Raw genomic sequence first — 18,127 nt, forward strand, 5'->3', positions numbered from 1 at the left:
TGCCCAAGTCACTATTCTCATGGCATCTCACCAAACACCATGACATGCTGGTGGTTTCATTCAGTCTGTTAACACAGTCCCTCTACCAGATTGTTCTACGATGCACCTGAATAATTGTATATCATCTAAAAGAAAATCTTTTGCTTTATTACACTTAAAAGATTCTTTTAGCTCTTTTCTTTTCTCCAGGCTGCAAAATTTAAGTGAATGATTCCCTTTCTGTTGCGCACAGATAACAGAACTTACACAAACCCCCTGATAGCACACAAGGAAGTCACTTGTTAATTTACATTGAATAGAAAATACCTTTCATTTCACGGCCTTGGCAACACAAACAACCCAGTTCAGTGAGGCAACAGACCAGTCTGGACAAAAGCCAAAATATTTAGCTGACTTTATCTCAAGGACAGACAGATAAATTCTTCTGTGGGAAGACGAACATGATGACTTGGTTCAAATGTTTCCGCTCTCCAACTCTTTAAATAAACATCTTCTTTAGTGTAGGATAGAAGCCAGGGCTCAAAGCTGGAAATTTCAGAGGAACATCCAACACTAGTTCAAAGTATTTGAACTGCCAGCTGTCAATCTGTCCAGCTGCGTCTCAATTAATGACGTGTACAGAGCTGACATACTGAAACGGTGGTGACGTGGGTTCAGGCATCCGAGAACACACTATGACCACAAGGAACAGATCAAATCACCATGGATACTCAGTGTAATAAGGTCAGCGTGTGACGTTGGATGCTACTATCTTAGCAAACTACTGGAAGGTTTACATCAGCAATGAGGAGACTAGTTTTTTTCCCTTCTAGTTTTTGCTTTAATGTAGCTTTGGATTGCCATCCAATAGAGAACATAACAGCACACTGATTCTTCAATTGTTGATCACATATTTTCCTAATGAATTCTTGGTGATTCAGTGGGTAATCAAAACTTTTACTGAAGCATGTGCATATTTGCAGAGGAGAGTCCTTTATTAGAAGCCGTTTCCCTGCAGACACATTTTACAATGAGAAAACTATTCTTAGCCTGATGGTGGCCAAGAATACTCCCATTCAGCAGACCAGCTGCATTAGATAAGAGAGAAAATCTCAACAATTACAGAACAAAATTTATTTTAAAAGGGAAAAATAACTTTTCACACAGATAAAAACAAAACCTCCTGACAACTGGTATAATAAAACAACACTTTATTTTCTTGGTAAGATGGTACAGGGACACAGTTGGTTTCATTATCTGCTGAAAATGTGAAAACTCAAACATCCACATGTAGAACTGCATGTGCAGTGGTTCAGAATTGTATCTCAAGTGTAATAAAACTTACACTATTGGATCTTTCAAGGGACACTTTGCTTGGAACATCATGAAAATAAATCTTTGAAAAATGTATGCAATTTTAAAACATGGCCAATACTAAAGGAATATCTTTTTACAGCCTTGACAACAGCAGGAAGTTAAGTTGAGATACTTTAGTATTTCCTGCAAAAATAGCCTTGACTCCTCAGAGCATCCATAAATACACATGGTCTCAAGAAGGACTAAAGACGTGTGACTATTAAAAAGGTCTGACAGGTGCACCTGTTTTTCCCAGTAGTCCCAAAAACCAGACTGATGAGCCTGATGAGTGCTCTCCAGCTAAATCTGTGATGTTATCATTCTTTCAAGAGAGTATATACTCTCTCACTAACCCCAATTCTGTTTAAATTATGCATTTTCTCTCACAATTACCACCAGCCAGATGAATATGTACTTAAGGGCCCTCAGTGTACAGGATTTTGAGAAATTTCTGCCACAACCTCATTTAAGTCAGTACATAATTGAGCTGCTATGAAAAATTCCTATTTTAGATTGTGATACAATGGACCTGACAGCCTTGTTATAAGTTAAGTTGGAGTTACAAATTAAAGAGCGTTGTACTCCACACACTTTGATGGATCAGTTGAGAAGTGTTTCTGGCAGATCGTCATCAACCTCTTCAGTCCCTGTAGAGAAAAAATAAGAACAAGGGGAAAGAAAATACAGTTGTCAATGAAATGTATCGTCTACAGCCATGCCAGCAGCTAAAATTTGCTAATAAAGGAATGCCATTAGTTTAGAAAGCACTTGGTCATAAATTCTGCCTGATAACGGCGCCAGAGGAAAAGATAAGGGATCACAAGTTGTTACTATTCATCCAGAGTGGAATATGTATATCTGTACATCTGACATCTGTTCATCTGACAATCCATCCAATAGACCATTTCCACAGCAGACATTTGGACTTGTCAAAGCAGGAACAGCACAGGTGGAATTAATAACACTGACGATGGCTGCATTCCACGTAGGTGAGCCAGTTCCAGCTCTTGTGCATGCTCACTCACTGACATGGCTTAGTGGGACAATTACTGGAATGGAGCCATCGTTAACGTTATTATTTACAACTGTAGCTTTCCTGCTTTGACAAGTCAAAAGGTCTGCCGTAAAAGGGGTCTTTAGCTGTTGAGACATTTCACTCAAAACCATAAATGTGAACCTTACGGTGGTGCAGAGGAAAGGTCAAGAGATCATCAAAGTCAGCAGGATTCATCATGTGGGAACAATGAATCCCCGTACAGAATTTTGGACTAATCCTTCAAGCAGATGTTGAGATATTTCAGAGGAAGAGTGACTGTGCATTTTCGTTCTGTGAACTCTATAAACGATCATCACAGTCAGCAGGATTCATCATGTGGGAACAATGAATCCCTGTACATAATTTTGGGCTAATCCATCAAGCAGATGTTGAGGTATTTCAGAGGAAGAGTGACTTCTTTTCCAGAATATCTTCTATACGAGATTGCACCATACCATTTCGTTGTGCTGCATTTGGGCAGTCAGTATTCTCTGTAAAAGCCACAACTCGGTGGAACGCCGTACATGACGACATGAAGAGCTGCAGCTCATTCAGTACTTTTAAAACCAAATGAATAAGTTTACTAAAATCTACTCAGCTCTGTAACCACTGATTTTTACATTTTATTCTATGGTCTTCTCATGAACACAAGTATTCTTGATTCAATTGGACAAGCATTCATTAGTCATTCTAGTTAACACTGTACTATGTTTATTCTGTATTATTCTTTATCCTTTGTATTTTAACTAGTACTGTGCTGTAATATGTTTTAATTGTGACAAGGGACTGCAGATGAACACTAGCTATAAGCTAACTCTGGTACAGTGCATCAAATGGCAACATTTATGTTTAAAACTGTACATGGTCCCTTTCAAATAAATAAAGAAGAAAAAAAATGACCTGCTGATGGCAATTGATGAAAGGGGGTCACCAAAGTCACACGGATAAATCCTCTTGACACCATGAATATCTGTGCCAAATTTCATGGCAATCCATTTCATAATCCATCTAATTAAGATAGACTGTGCTTTACAGACAGGGGAAGAGTAATGTAGTCATTACCAGGCATGCCATGTCACCTAGTGCTGCTAAATTGTTTTTGGCAAGGATGGAAACATTTCATGATGACACCTGATGGATTTATTTCCTTATTTCTTTTTTTCCCTGTCAAATATGCCATAATTTTAACATTTCTGAGATACAGTATATTGATGTGCAATTTGATGTATAACATCATCTGTTGCCTTCATATAACTACTGTTCATCTATGGCCAGCCAATAACGTCAACCCTTACCTCCTTTGCAAATCTCAGCAATTTGTTTAATGTGGATTTGTGACATATGACAAATGGTAATTCAAACAGGTGTTTTGACCCCCGTACCAGTGTCGGAAATTAGCGGGGGGTAAGGGCAAAAATGCCCCAAGAAATCTCAGAATGCCCCTAAAAACTGTGCTGTGAAATTGCCCCCAAAAATTCGAACAAAAATAATTTTATCTTTACCAGTTTAGGTCAATATCCTAATTCTACATGATGCCATCATTTTATTTTCATCCAATTCATTTAATTTCAATTTCAACACACAAACACAAACAGCGCTGTTGTTCACACTACGATACAGAGGTGTTGCACTCCTGCTGCACCTGCAGTGAAGTTCGCTGCCAGGATGGACTGCTACCTTTTTACAAAAACTCTAACTGCTCCACCCAATGAAAGCAACCTAAGTCCCAGGCCGTCACCAACACCAGCAAGCAAAATAAAGACGAATAAGACAGCAAAGGAAGTTGCGGCTTCAACTATTGAAAAATGGAAAATAGACTGGCTTGGTGTCGAATAAATGAAGAAGACGACTCTCCTCTACTGCAAGGCATGCAGGGCTCACCCACCCAAAAATAGCCTGGAACCGCGAAAAAGTAATCACGACTTTATCAAAGGAAGCGAACAGGTCAAAAAACTGTTCGGCTCATCGGCACCAAGCCAGCAAACATAATCGATTTGCTTATGATAAGTAATATTAATGCTAACGCAAGTGTCTTTTGTCTAGCACGTTAGCCAATACAGTGTTAGCAATTTGGCTAACTAACGTTAATTTTAATACATATACGTGGGTCTTGCCGACCGGTGGGGTGTTCATTGCAGTTTTACAGAGGCTGTTTTATACTCTCATCTCATATATTCTCACTTTTTTATACAGATATACTGCATTATAGCTGTAACGGAGATCCATCACTAAGCCACCTTTGCTTTTTTTTTTTTTCACTGAACAAAACTGGCATAATGCCACTGTGTGTGCAGCATGATGTGTAACACAATAGCGTCAGCTCCCTGTCCAGCCATTCCAGCTATCCCGAAGCTTCACACAGACGTCCATCCGACTATGACTACCTCCGTAGCCGACTTATTGGAGGAGCAACTCTGCCCCCCACTGCGTGTCCATACCTTTTATACAGAACAGCGGGGCGGAATAAAGGCGCAGCATTCCCGCCTTGAACAGGCTGTGTAAAAAGGTCAGAAACTAACATTAATGGGCTCGGTGCATCGAGTGAAATGAGCTTTTATTCCCAAATCTAGAACATATTTTTTACTAACCAATGAGGCAGTGCTGGATAATCGAGTCTATTATGTTATTTTCATCATGTCATTGTGGTCAAAACCTCAGCAAGGATAAATTTGGATACGAAATAAAGAATGCTAAAAAAACTTCAGCTGAAGGCATTTCCAGAACTGCATCAATAAAGAAGGAATATTACACTCGTTTAGGCTCTTTTGACAGTACTTGTAGCTACTAGTCTGTAATATTGTAAAACTGAGGCATACAACGCATCAGACCCACAATGACAACGGTAGACTGGCTTTGACTTGTAGGAGGTCTGAATATGACATTATCCCCCCAACCAGAACTTTTGGTCAATTTAATTAGATCAAACCAATTAAATATCGTCATGATCTCAAGATCATTATGTTATACTGTCATCTAGTGGTTTATACTGAAGGTTCAACCTAAATAAAACCTTAGTTGATGAAAGGAAATTGATGCATTCATTTGCTTTTCATGTGCTTATTATTGTAGTTAGAACATGAAGACAATTATTACAAATGAGACTGTGTTTACTGAGGAGGTTTTGGTTACACAAGGTGATGATTACTGTATTTATGTTAATCTGCGCTCATTTCACATTAAAAACAGCAACTTCATGCACTAATTACCATTTTTGCCCCCAAAATTTATTAAATGCCTCAATTTTTTAGACAGCGGGGACAAAAGTTGCGCTATGTATGAAGGCTATTTCTGCGTCTTTCTTATTTTAGTAATAGAACACTTCTCCGAAAGCACGGAAATATTAATAAGAGTCTGATTTGCCTTTAAATAAGATACAATAAAAAATATGCTTGTCACTGAGCATAAGGTCATTAATATATAGTTATATATAACTCTTTATACTTTTCCACACACCATGCAAACTTTTAACTGTAAAAGGTGCACACATGATGTCCAATCCGACAAGTGTTTCATTTAGAGGGCACGACAAAGATGAACTTGATAAATGCTGACACTGTCAGCGTAATGATCTTGCATTTTCTATTGGATTGTATTTGATCCAATTTATATACAATCTGTAGGCGATAAATCTCAGGGTCTCACCTGAATGTATTTTCTCTGTGTCTCATCATTGAGAACGTGGGCCACGTGTTTGGAGAAGATCTTTTCTCGCCCAGTACGGGCATGGATACCCACCATGGTCACACCAATAGGCCAGGGAGCATTTCCAATGGCCATCTGCAGATATGCATCATTTGCCTGGAAAAATGGTGCAAAGTTGTTAAAACATGTAGCTGTGGATTTGTAATAATAAAAAGGAACTAACAGTCGAAAACACAATTTTCAGATCTTGACAAACCTTGACATATTCCCTCTCCAACATGAATTTAATGATGTCTGTGATTGACTCTTTGATGTCAGCTGGTAAACTCTGAAAGACATGATGGTAAAATAAAAATGATTAGAGATAAAAAAAAAAAAAAAAAGCACACCACATGAATCACATCCCTCGGGCCCTTCTCAACAAATGTTACCTTCTTCCTGAGCTTCCTGAAGAGAGGTTTGAGGTAAGACTCAGTCTGTGAGTGGGTGGCGCTGGCCAGCTTGCCCTGAACACTGCGTTTTACGTGGTCCTCTCGGCTGTTCAGATCTTTGGCCCAAACACCAAGAAGAAACTTAAATAAAACAGGAAATATGGTTATTAACAAAATATTCCCAAGAGCTGCAATGGTAACAGACAGTACAACTACTTATTATTTATTCCTGGCTGGTTGCGATAAATGCATCACATAAAACATCATAACATCAAAATAACTGACGGACAACAACATGAATAGTAGCAACACTAGTTGTGTAAAAAAATGTTATCCAACAGCTCCTTCTAGATCAAAGGCAGAGCAGGGTTTTCTTGCCTTACCCTCAAAAACTTGTCAATAACATCCTGGTCTCCATGATCATCTCCTGTTCCCAGGGTTTTGCCAAGAGCCTAAGGAGAAATTATGTATTAGAGAAAAACTGAGTCATAACTTTAACTTACTAAAGCTGAAAATGGATATTTTACATAACTGATAAAGATTCATGATCAGTGTGCAGCTGTGATTCATGTGAACTTTTAAACAATATTCTAGTGAGTTGAACATTAGTAAATAGTCAAAAAAATACCCAAAACTGAAAGAAAGCTTCTTAATAATCTGGGCCCATTCCTCTTCACTGACACTGTACAGTTTACAATATACCTCCAGTTCTTCTATAGTGGTGTTTTCTTCGTGCACTTTCAAGTCGTGCTGCGTGTCCAATTCTCCTGACTCTGTTCCCCCGACAATCTCATTCAGGTACTGCTGGTCGATCTTATCCATGGCTGCCTTCAGATCATTCCTCAAACCCTAGACACAGAGGCAGCAGCAAAGATCAAAACAGCATCAATCAGCATATCAGCAAAATAACACCATTAAAAAGAATCACATGAAAAAGAAATTCCGCCTTTCTTCAACTCATGAACATGTGAATAACTGTGATGTGAAAATAAAACTCAGCTTCACTACTTTACAGAACTTATCGGGGGTTTATTGAGCACATGATTCTGTAAGGTGACAGCTCATAGAAAGATACATGTATATAGAGTGCATGTTAACAAGAAGGTGCGAATGGTAATGACACACATATTTTCCAACATAGAGGGAGCGGTATTGAGTTATTCCTAAATAGGATGGACTTGATTCAGCCCACTCCCAAGAAACCCTCAGTCCTACCTTGTTTACTTCCGGGGTCAGAATCTCAATCTTTCTGAGTCTCTGGAAGGCATCATAGTCAGACTCTCCGAACAGTCGGATTGGTTCCCCTCGTTCTCTCAGCCGCCGAATTACCTACACAAACAAAGTCACATTTAATATGTTATATGTAAAGAAAATAATAGAGAGGGATGTCTTAATATTTTGCATTAACTCACCTCCTGTCGTGACAGTGTCATTGGCAGCTTCTCTTCTGTCAGTTCCAGCTCTAACACTGGATTAGCTGAGGTGGATGGCTCATCTTCCTCCTTTTTATCAATCTTCAGGAGAACATGGAGGGAACAGAAATACACTTAAGTTAAATCTGCAATACTAAACTTTTACATATCAATTAAAGTCAGATACAAACAAGCCCTTGCCAAATGAGTTGACACAATGCTGATTAAGCCTATCACCGCCAGATAAATCTCTCTGTATTTCACAGTATACCAGAGTTCTTAATCTTGTGTCGGGTTTGACATTCCCACGCTGGCTGAATGAATGCATACTGCACATGCTCAATGGGCAGAGCATGGGCGCTAGAGACTTCCGCCGGCCTAGCCGACTAACTTCCAGATTGCTCTCTGCTAACTTGAATGGGGATAAAATAATTTTAATTGTGCAGCTCTTCTAGACTTTCCAAAGGTTATCGGACCAAATGGATCAAATTCTGGTAGTGAAACGAGTCATTTCGCAGGGGTTGTTTGACACTCAAATGAATTTATCCACCATTTTACAGTGGCAACAGTAGCAACGGAGAAGGCTACGGCGGAGCCTGCGATGTAAGCACGTCAACAGGGTTTTTGTAATTACTCTCACTGCCAGAAGGGGAAGACAAAATCCTGCACTCCTCTCCAATATCTTCTTGAGATGAGACTTCAGGATGTGTGTCACTATATCAAAGTGGATTGCACATATTCACATACCTATCGTACCTGCAGTTACCTAATAACTTACCAATAAAAGCAAGTGTATAGAGTATTACAATTAATCTCCTAACTTTCATTTTCATGCTGGCTGCACCACCAAAGCCTCATCACCGGCAAACATACTATTTTAACAGTATGAAGTACTGCAATAGGAAATTCAAAGTACGCTACCAGCTCATGCTTTCGTAGGCGCATGCATCTCGGCACTCTTAGATTGTGGTTTAAGGAGCACAATCTATAAGAAACTGATGCCAAAAAGCCTTCCAAACAAACAACGGCCTTTGCTCAAATAAACACAGTGCACTGCATGTGTGCAAAGAGCAGTAAGTCTGACATCTTAAGCCTTGCACAAAGTAAAACAAAAATGCTGTTTTCCATTGAGCAACTGTTACAAGGCAATGCAAACTAGTGACACAACACCAGGAAAAACTCAGAGTTGGTCTAAATAATAAAGCTGTTGTCACAGATTAAATGCAAAACAAAAGCGTAGCTCGATAACAGATGTATTTTCTATTTCAGTTCAGTATCCCATGCTGAAATCCACACCGAGGCTGTGCCCCTGTTTGGCTTTGTGGCTTCCTTTCCTTGTCCCCTTGCTTTTTGGCTGGTGATTGTTGCAGAGTTTGTAAGATATTTCTGGTCCAGCATATAGTCCATGTGTCATAGTGGTTGCAGCATATATAAATGAATTGTTAAAAGCATAAATATAGACAATGGTGGAGTATTGGAAACATGAGGTGGTTCACCATATTCACACCAACTGTTTGTACAACACAAAAATCCATAAATAGACTAAACTTATTATGCACAGTAAGCAGAGGAGAGCTGGTGAAAATTCCACTTCTAAAAGCCTTGTATCAAATTACTATATGTTTTCAGATTGATTGAGTTGCCTGATTGCGCCTAGGAAATAAAGATGTCTCCACCATGTTATTTTTGCTTTTATGTTCACTGGTCTCAGTGAGTGAACTTTGAAGAGGGGTGCCAAGGAAGCGGAAGCTTTTGGGACACAGTGTGTTTTATCCTTTCGTCATGCATCCTGTCAGCTACTTTCACTGTGCAATCCCATACCTGGCTCTCAGGAGGCTCTCTCTGAACCTACAGATGCAGGCAGCAGAGGCAGGTTGGGGAGAAACAGCACAGTAAACACAGATACAAACACTAATGTACACCTAAGCAATGCCTGAGCTTTTCTTTTTCCTGGGAAAAAAGTTTAAAGACAGTATTGTAGTGTCATACAGGAGAGGGCTGACTGTTAAACATGAGATAAACCTGAACTGAAGAAAGAAAGGTATTTAGATGTGTGTGTATGAGTGAGAGAGAAAGAGAGAGTGATTAAAAACCTTATATCCACATCTTCTGAAGTAATCTTCTTGTTCCTTGCGTGCAAGATCAGACCTCTTGAAAAATTTCTTGGAGTCCTGCAGACAGAAAGTTAATTAGGCTTTTTTGCACATCTTACCAAACTCTACATACAGCCCAATGAATAGTTCATACTGATGGTGAAGCCTGAAGAGGCTGATATCATATTTTTTCCTTCCCCTTTACTATGCCATTGTAGATATTAATCTCTTGAATGCTACCTCAAAACTGTTTCCACACACCGCATGAAGGCATTTTGCAATTTTAATTAATGAAACCAGTTATTTTCAACAAAGCAATATCTCACAGTTTACAATTATGGAGTTTAAGTTTTACTGGAATAAATTAGCGTGATTTAGAGGCTTCAATGGGGTGTTTTTGAGTAGCATTTGGGGGTTTGAAGCCTTGAGTCGCAGTTTAAGTAAAGCAGAATTAGCCTCGGTTACATTGTGATAGCGCTAATCAATGCTAAATTACGGTGTTGGCTTTTTCAATATTGTATCGATATATCTATCAACAGACTAACCTAGCTACATGTGATACACATGGATGATTGTGGAAAGACAAAGTTGACTTGTGTTGATCTAATGTTAGCTAACGTTTTAGCGACAGGGCTAACTAGCAAACAAAACAATCAACTTTATGAGACTCACGTCAACCAGCTGCTTTTCTTCGAGGAGTTTCCTCTTCCTGGCGATCTCAGCTTTCAGTATGTCCATCCCATTAAATTAATAGTGGTCGTACACTATTTCAACAAATAAACATACTACTAAACCTGTTGTTACAACGCTAACAGAAGCTCGACGCCTAAACCGGAAGTTATCCTAAAATACCCGACCACAGACTTTCACTGTAAGGGTCCGCATTGATTCATTTTCTTTTGGTGTCAACTTCAAAATAAAAGTGTAAAAATAAGATGTGAATTTGGTTCATTTTATTTTATAGATGTGGGTTTGCTTAGGTCTTATTTCCTAGATGTGGGTTCACTTAAGTCTTATTTTCTGGATGTGGGTTCACTTAGGTCTTATTTCCTAGATGTGGGTTCACTTGGGTCTTATTTTCTGTATGAGGGTTCACTTAGGTCTTATCCTCTAGATGTGGGTTCACTTGGGTCTAATTTTCTGTGTGAGGTTTCACTTAGGTCTTATTTTCTAGATGTGGGTTCACTTAGGTCTTATTTTCTGTATGAGGTTTCACTTAGGTCTTATCTTCTAGATGGATATCAAGACTATAACACTCTTTGGACAAAGTAAAAAAAAATACTGCTTTATGTTTTATTCTCTTGATATGGTTTTATAGTTACTGTATTAAAATCATGTTTAATTTTAATTATTTGGACTCTCGAACAGGTTTCTAATTAAAATAAACAATTGGCAATTATAGGCTACTTAACAGCAAACTGAACATTCATAAACCCTCACTAATGTTTTGTGGAAAAAGTGAAAATATTGTCACAGATTTTAGACATTTAGATATGAACAATTTTTTATTTTATTTAATTTTTTACATTTTTAATAACCAAATTTTTGAATCAGTATGTCAAATTCTAAGGCATGATCATCCCATTCATTGGCATGTCAATATTTATTTACAGTATTGTTAAAGCACATTCACAACATTTTAAGAAAGGGGAAAAACTTTGAGTCACTAAGGTACTTAAATGCATTTAATACATAAATACAACAACGGATTTGACTTTGATTTTGCTGCATATTTTAAAACATGATGGAATAAATTCAATTCCAAACAGAAATCTAATATTCTACTTGTCATGCAGTTTGTGTAACATCCCCTACATCAGCTCCTCCAATTCACAGCCCCTGCTGCAAGCAGGTTTTAGGTTTGTTGGATGACCATTCACATATAGTCTTAGAGAGAATCAGTCTCTTCTCTAACTGAAATTGAAAACGACTAATTATAACTTTTTGAGGCTGTTTTGGGTTGAGAATGAAGGAAACGATGGAAAAGATCATACCTAACTTACTAGGTCCCATTCCGCCTATTTTCTGCCAGTTATTCACAATTTGCCTGGAGCAAGGTCATGACTGTAGGGAGGGGAAATTCATCATTTGATGCACTATCAGCTTTAGTGAGATATCCACACTACATGCATCAGAAAAGTGAGACTCAATCTTATCCCTGCCATGCCATCAAAGACATGTCTTCTGAAATTTGTCTATAACACCAACATGTCATCTGAGTAACCAACTCACTAATGAGTTTCAATCTGCTCTACCCAAAAATCAGAGGGGTGCTCACATTTTTCCCCCCTAAAAATATTCACTGATAACAATAAACGCTCTGGTAACAGAAATAAGATAATAATTTAACAATCAAGAAAAACTTTCCGTTTCTAGCTGATCAAATGATTAAGTGGTCCCATAACTGCTCTTGCACAAATGCCAGTCCATTGTCTGGACACAACAGTGGCAAATGCCTGAGTCGACCTTTTGGATGAGAATATACCATCAGGTGGCGCAAAGGAATATGTGACGAATTTTTTAATATTAAAGTCATTAATTTATTTACATGGCGAAAGGGAAGAACCAGCATCATAATGGGACCGGGAATTGATCTTCCAATATGATTCATGAGCTGCATTTAAGCTTAACACGGTGAAAATCGTGCCGATGACAGGATCTGTAGCGCAGCCTGGGGAGAAATTTAACTGATTAATAAAGCAGACGGACACTGATTCCGCTGAGTGTATCCAGTCACTGATTTCGTCTTCTGAAGAGCGATTTTCGACTGCACCGACTTACTGAAGACTATACACCTCCTGAAGATGGAGTTTGGGGAAAGGAAGAGGAGAAGGAAGTCACAGAGCTTTAAATTGGTCACGGATGAAGGTAGGCTGCTGAATGAATGCAAGACCTTGCAAGACGCGCGTCTGTGTCTGGGTGTTTGTCTGGCGCTGTGTGGCAGCACAGGCGACCCTGTAAACAAAAGCGATGGCCACGACAATGCCCATAGTCTTTGCATCGGCTTTACCTCACAGCTAACTCTGCTGATTCAAGTCTTACGTGGTAAAACATTCCTGAAGATCAACATAGCTCAGTTAGGAGATTCTTAAGAATTAATTAAGCGAATGGTCCAGAATATGAAAATATGTTGCGCATTGTGATCATACAACACGCAGCTTAAATTGTTCACTTTTTGCTGAAGCTGTCAGCTCTAGGCCACCTCTCCACTACTTCATACTACCTACAGGTGGATTCTTCATGGGATGGGAGGGGGAGGGGGGGGTTCTGCTTTAGTTAACATCACAGTCCCCATCAGCCTGCACAAGCTTCATCATTAAAACGCAAAAAGGCTGCAACTATTTCTCACACAGTTGTTATTTTATTATTACATTTTGACTTCATTATAGCAATACTGTTACTATCTTATTGCAAATTTGCCTTGCTGGGTTTTTTTTGTTTTTGTTTTTTGTTTTTTTTTGCAGATTTTAACTCTTCATATATGATGAATTCCAGCTGCAAAGATGCCAATGGAGAGCCTAAGGATGCTGCTGTGCCTGATCGTATGTGTCATTTTAAAGATTACTTCTATTATATATTAGAGAGGCTCTAACTAATTATACAGTATATACCAACACTCTCTCTGTGTAGATTGGCTGGGGGATGAGGGAATGGAGATCAAGAGGCAAATCACAGGAATGATGAGGCTTCTGAGTGATAAGACCAGCAGGGTATATCAACGAGCAGGAACAGAGCAAGACAGCTTAACAAAGATGCCACCGGACAGGCATCTGACCTGGGTACATCAGCCTGTACCTTCATCTCTTGCTTCAGAAGACCACCAGATCAACAGCTGGAACTCTACAGGGGATCCGGGGCCTTCACCTTCATCCATATCCACCCCAATCCCCAACGGTCCAGGCTGTGGCCAGTACAGCACCCGCTCCAAAGCCCTGCGGATGCTCAACAATACCAAGGATCTGAACAGGGTGAATGAGGCTAATGGTAGGGTACCAAAACTAATTAAATGTTTTTTCTTAAAATAGAGATGAGCACCAGACAAGCAGAAGGGCAAACCTCATACAGAGGTATTTGTGTGTGTGGCAGACACTGGGAGTTCAGCTGTACAAGACAAACAAGCTCCCATTAGGCACACTAGCTGACGTAGTGCTAGTCAAACACTCATGCACACATGTACACACCTTGTTGTAAGAGACATGGCATGAAAGCCCATTGCACTCTTATGTGTAAGCATGTTTGAGTGGACAGTCACTAACTAACACTCCACTGACTTTCCAGCAGATGTAGTCCCTCCTGCTGCACCAGAAACCCCCTGCTGTATGTGTAACTGCAAAGGCGCCTTGCAGGCTATTTTGCAGGAACTGCGTGCCATGAGGAGGCTGATGCAGACTCAAAAAGGTCAGTAAATCAACACAAATACTCACAGACTGTGAGAGAGAGACAGGACGAGAGAGAGAGAGTGAAAATACAATTTGTTACTGTCTTTTTCTAGCATCCTTGGAAAGGCAGGAACAGGCCGCATCACCATGCCAACCTCGCCTTGGTCCTGGCCCTGCTCCTCGTCGTAGGCCCCGCAAGAGGAGGCCAATCTATAAAGTGGCACCACTGACTGTGTCTGTTGCTAGAAGATCTGCTGTTTCCGCTGTGGAGGCATCACCACTCATTGCTACACCTGCAGAATCTGGAAAGAGGGATGATTGTGATAAGGACCAAGACTCTTCAATACCCAACAGTCATCCCGTCTCTTCTGAGGTTTTAGTGCAGCCACCTCAGAATAATTCAGAAACTGTCAACAAAACACACAATTCTTTCTTGAACCAACCGAGGGAACCACATGACATAGAGGTACAGGTCATCTGCATGTTATTGTACATGTATTATTTGTGTATGTGCCCATATGTGCTTTCTGTGTAAAATGTTTAATCTTTAGCTCTGACCTATGATTTGAGTGTACATTTAATTCCCCCGCAGACACAGTATTTATTCTTTAATTCACACTAATCATACTGATGAATTCATTCAATTCAATTCTTTCAAGTTCAATTTTACAATGTGTATCTGATAGTTTTTCTTTTAACCCAATTTAACGTGCATGTAAAAAAATATATATATATATTCTTGCCTCATCACTCTTTAGCATGTTTGACTCCATTTATACTATTTATATATTAAAAGCTGTTGCCAAGTGGTGTCTTTTGTTGCTAAGGAGAATCTTTGTGTCCTCTGACCTCTTTGGATCTCTCACTCAGATCATAGTTTTGGTATGAGAAGTATGAGAAATTAAGTATTGTTTGAACATCCAAATTTTACAGTTATGTCTTCAACAACATTGTGAGTTAGAGCTAAATTTTTGACAATGACTTCTGTCAAAGATTTGTGTGTGTTCTCTTGTTTTCCCTCTAAAAGGGGGATTAGTTTTCTTATATTGTAATTTATAATTTTCTAATAATATTCACAAATCACACTCCGTGTTATTGGATTCCCTTTCAGTCTGACGTGCGTCTTGCAGAGGAATATGATGTATTTATCTCAAAGGCTCAGCTAGACTCCATTCTGGTCAACTATACACGCTCTGGCAGCCTGCTGTTCCGGAAACTGGTGCGTATTTACAATCTTAAAGAGCCAGTTCATTGGTCTTTTAATTGTGGTTAACTTTACATTCATGTGGCATTACTGATTACTTACACTTTATTATAAACACAAACATCTTCTCATTCGCCTTAATAAAAAGCTGAGTTCACTAAAGGTTCAGCAATGTTAATATAAACATATAAACTTTCAGTTTGGTGAACTGTGCTGTGTGTTTAGGTGTGTGCCTTCTTTAATGACGCTACTCTGGCTAACTCTTTGCCAAACGGTAAAAGGAAGAGAGGACTTAATGACAACCGCAAAGGCCTGGACCAGAACATTGTGGGTGCCATTAAAGGTAGGTGAGAGAAAGATACAAAAAGTTGAATCAGGTTCTTGGCATGGTACAGCATTAATGGCTGTGACACTGCGACTCCTGAGGAAACATGAATATATTCATGTTATCTGTGTCCAGTGTTTACAGAGAAATACTGCACTGAGCACAGAATAGAGAAGTTGCCTGGGCCACGAGACTGGGTTCAGATCCTTCAAGATCAAATCAAACTTGCCAGGAGGAGGCTGAAAAGAGGTAGTGTACTATTATAGAGTCTGCTGCTATATTATTTCTGCTTTTCTTTCTTTTATTAAAGTAATTGATACTGTACCGTATACTCATCTATGCATATAGCCTACATATGTATTTTAAAGGTGGTGCTATAGAATTTTATTGCTATATAATTACTATTATTGTTATTGTGTTTACATTTATAAGTCAATTACAACATTTACCAGCCAAAAACCTTGTTTTTCCTTTGACTCCTCAGATGCAGCAGAGACAGAAGAAGTCTTAAATGGACCCTCAACAAGTATGAACCACACATTTAAATATTCACACATACTGGCAGCTAACACAAGCACACAAACACACACACGCACACTCACACTCACACACACACACTATTTTATATTTCTGTCCTTTCCCCTTACACATCAGTACTCCATCCTTCTACATCTTTCCATCAGCCCCCCTCTGAGCCCACAATGCTTTTACTTCGCTCCACTTCACTGTCACAACACACGCACACACACAAACTGGTGTTGCTGGCCCACTCATTGGCTCATATGTCCTTGTCACGCTGTCGCTGTGACATTTGACATTCTCACGCAACTTTCCAAAATGTCAGCTAATTATCTTTACAGCATGCACCATCGCCCCTCTTTCACCTCTCTATTTCCCCCTCACTGTCACAATAGGATTTCTCTTTCTGCTGTCTCATTTTCTTTAGGGAAGGCTATAATACCCAACAATACATACAACAATACAACATATACGACTGAAAACAGTTCTCTTTATATGTGCACACAACTGCATAGAGGCTTTTTTGATTGTGATATTTTAAAATGTAATAATATCTTCTACTTTTTCTTACAGGCTGCAACTATAACAAGCCTGCAAGTGTGGAAGGGACAGTGGTGAACATGACTGGTTGATTCAAGGGCTGCCATCATGGCCTTCCAAAATATTTTACTTGTCTTACTTGATGCATTTTGCCACTTTAGATATTTCCTTTGCAGCTGTTAACTGATCTGTGTTTTGGATGTAAAGGGAAAAAAACAAGACCACATGAATAAGAAGGATTCACAAACATGTTACACTTTCAAACAACCTTGTGATGAACTGATGTGGAAGCAACCGGGATGTGGAGTTACTGTAACAGACACTGAACTCTACAGTGGTTAAGAAAAGTCAGGTCATTTTAATGTTCAGAAGTGAATTACTGTTTACATTATAGTCTACAGCTTTAAAAGTGAACTCACGTAGTTCTCATATGTCATTCCTAGCAAGTTTACAAATCTGAAATGAGACTATAGCTGTACTTTAACGGTATGACATCCATATATTTTGCACAAATTATATTTTAAGGGAAAGTGTACATTGTGGATTGTGCCATTTAATTGATTGACCAGTGACTCTCTTCAGTGGGTGTAATGTGCAGTGTGGCATCCACCTTATTTCCTAACATTACATCCTAAAGTAAATATATTTGATATATTCTATCAAATTTTACTAATCAAAAATAGGTTGATACGCTATAACATCTGGCTGAAAATATCAAAATATCCAGTATTCTGTCAATAAATGTTTCTTTTCATGACTAGACTCTCTAGGCTATGCATATCAGTGCTATTGTTGTTCATGTTGTGATGGAATTAAAGCAAAACTTTCTGCTCATTGTGCATCTTAAATGAATATAGTTGTTAACATCATTAAATGTACTTTCTTGACAATTTTGTTTTTGTGTTGTTTTTACAGTTAAGGTAACAGCAGATATGAGGCAAATAGAGTAAACACATGGCTACATTTCTTCCTGAAACATCCCTGATAAATATTAATAATAAAAAAAATGTGTTACAATATTAACATGATTATATCAAGAGATGAACTGGTATGAGCAAGTTTATAAACCTGAGTACCTATACTCGCATCCAGGTAATGTCATGTTGATGTAAGTGCAATTGGAGGGAAAACAGCAAATTAAAGGTACACTCCATTGTAAGGATTTTGTTGCCAGACTTCACAGCTCGTTAAAGGGGATGTTAAAGCCGCCG

General features: G+C 38.9%; 2 protein-coding genes across 3 annotated transcripts; one reads left to right on the forward strand and one right to left on the reverse strand.

Moving 5' to 3' along the window:
* Positions 1–1,173: 1,173 nt before the first annotated feature.
* prpf18 (PRP18 pre-mRNA processing factor 18 homolog (yeast)) lies at positions 1,174–10,805 on the reverse strand. 2 transcript variants are annotated; one of them, XM_067589509.1, is made up of 11 exons: positions 10,622–10,805; positions 9,950–10,027; positions 9,678–9,704; positions 7,857–7,958; positions 7,660–7,773; positions 7,147–7,293; positions 6,828–6,896; positions 6,445–6,585; positions 6,270–6,341; positions 6,014–6,169; positions 1,174–1,982 (listed from the first exon to the last, which is right to left on the reverse strand). In XM_067589509.1, the coding sequence occupies exons 1-11, from the start codon at positions 10,685–10,687 to the stop codon at positions 1,902–1,904; spliced, it is 1,053 nt and encodes a 350-aa protein (XP_067445610.1). In that variant the 5' UTR covers positions 10,688–10,805; the 3' UTR covers positions 1,174–1,901. The 2 variants fall into 2 exon arrangements, with proteins under 2 accessions (XP_067445610.1, XP_067445611.1); XM_067589510.1 differs by lacking the exon at positions 9,678–9,704.
* Positions 10,806–12,666: 1,861 nt separating this feature from the next.
* Positions 12,667–17,789, forward strand: bend7 (BEN domain containing 7). The gene is made up of 10 exons (XM_067589515.1): positions 12,667–12,817; positions 13,414–13,491; positions 13,580–13,933; positions 14,228–14,347; positions 14,442–14,794; positions 15,440–15,547; positions 15,758–15,875; positions 15,993–16,106; positions 16,342–16,383; positions 16,950–17,789. Exons 1-10 carry the CDS (start codon positions 12,754–12,756, stop codon positions 17,006–17,008), a joined length of 1,410 nt encoding a protein of 469 aa, XP_067445616.1. The 5' UTR covers positions 12,667–12,753; the 3' UTR covers positions 17,009–17,789.
* Positions 17,790–18,127: the final 338 nt, after the last annotated feature.

This window comes from Thunnus thynnus, chromosome 5 (assembly GCF_963924715.1).
Source record: "Thunnus thynnus chromosome 5, fThuThy2.1, whole genome shotgun sequence".
In the NCBI taxonomy this organism is placed as follows: Eukaryota; Metazoa; Chordata; class Actinopteri; order Scombriformes; family Scombridae; genus Thunnus; species Thunnus thynnus.

Coding starts and splice junctions, on each gene's coding strand:
- bend7 (XM_067589515.1), top strand. CDS start 12,754: ATGGAGTTTGGGGAAAGGAAGAGGAGAAGGAAGTCACAGAGCTTTAAA. Junction 14,348..14,441: donor GCTGATGCAGACTCAAAAAG/GTCAGTAAATCA, acceptor GTCTTTTTCTAG/CATCCTTGGAAAGGCAGGAA. Junction 14,795..15,439: donor GGGAACCACATGACATAGAG/GTACAGGTCATC, acceptor ATTCCCTTTCAG/TCTGACGTGCGTCTTGCAGA.
- prpf18 (XM_067589509.1), bottom strand. CDS start 10,687: ATGGACATACTGAAAGCTGAGATCGCCAGGAAGAGGAAACTCCTCGAA. Junction 9,705..9,949: donor TCAGAAGATGTGGATATAAG/GTTTTTAATCAC, acceptor CTGCATCTGTAG/GTTCAGAGAGAGCCTCCTGA. Junction 1,983..6,013: donor CACAGAGAAAATACATTCAG/GTGAGACCCTGA, acceptor TTTTCTCTACAG/GGACTGAAGAGGTTGATGAC.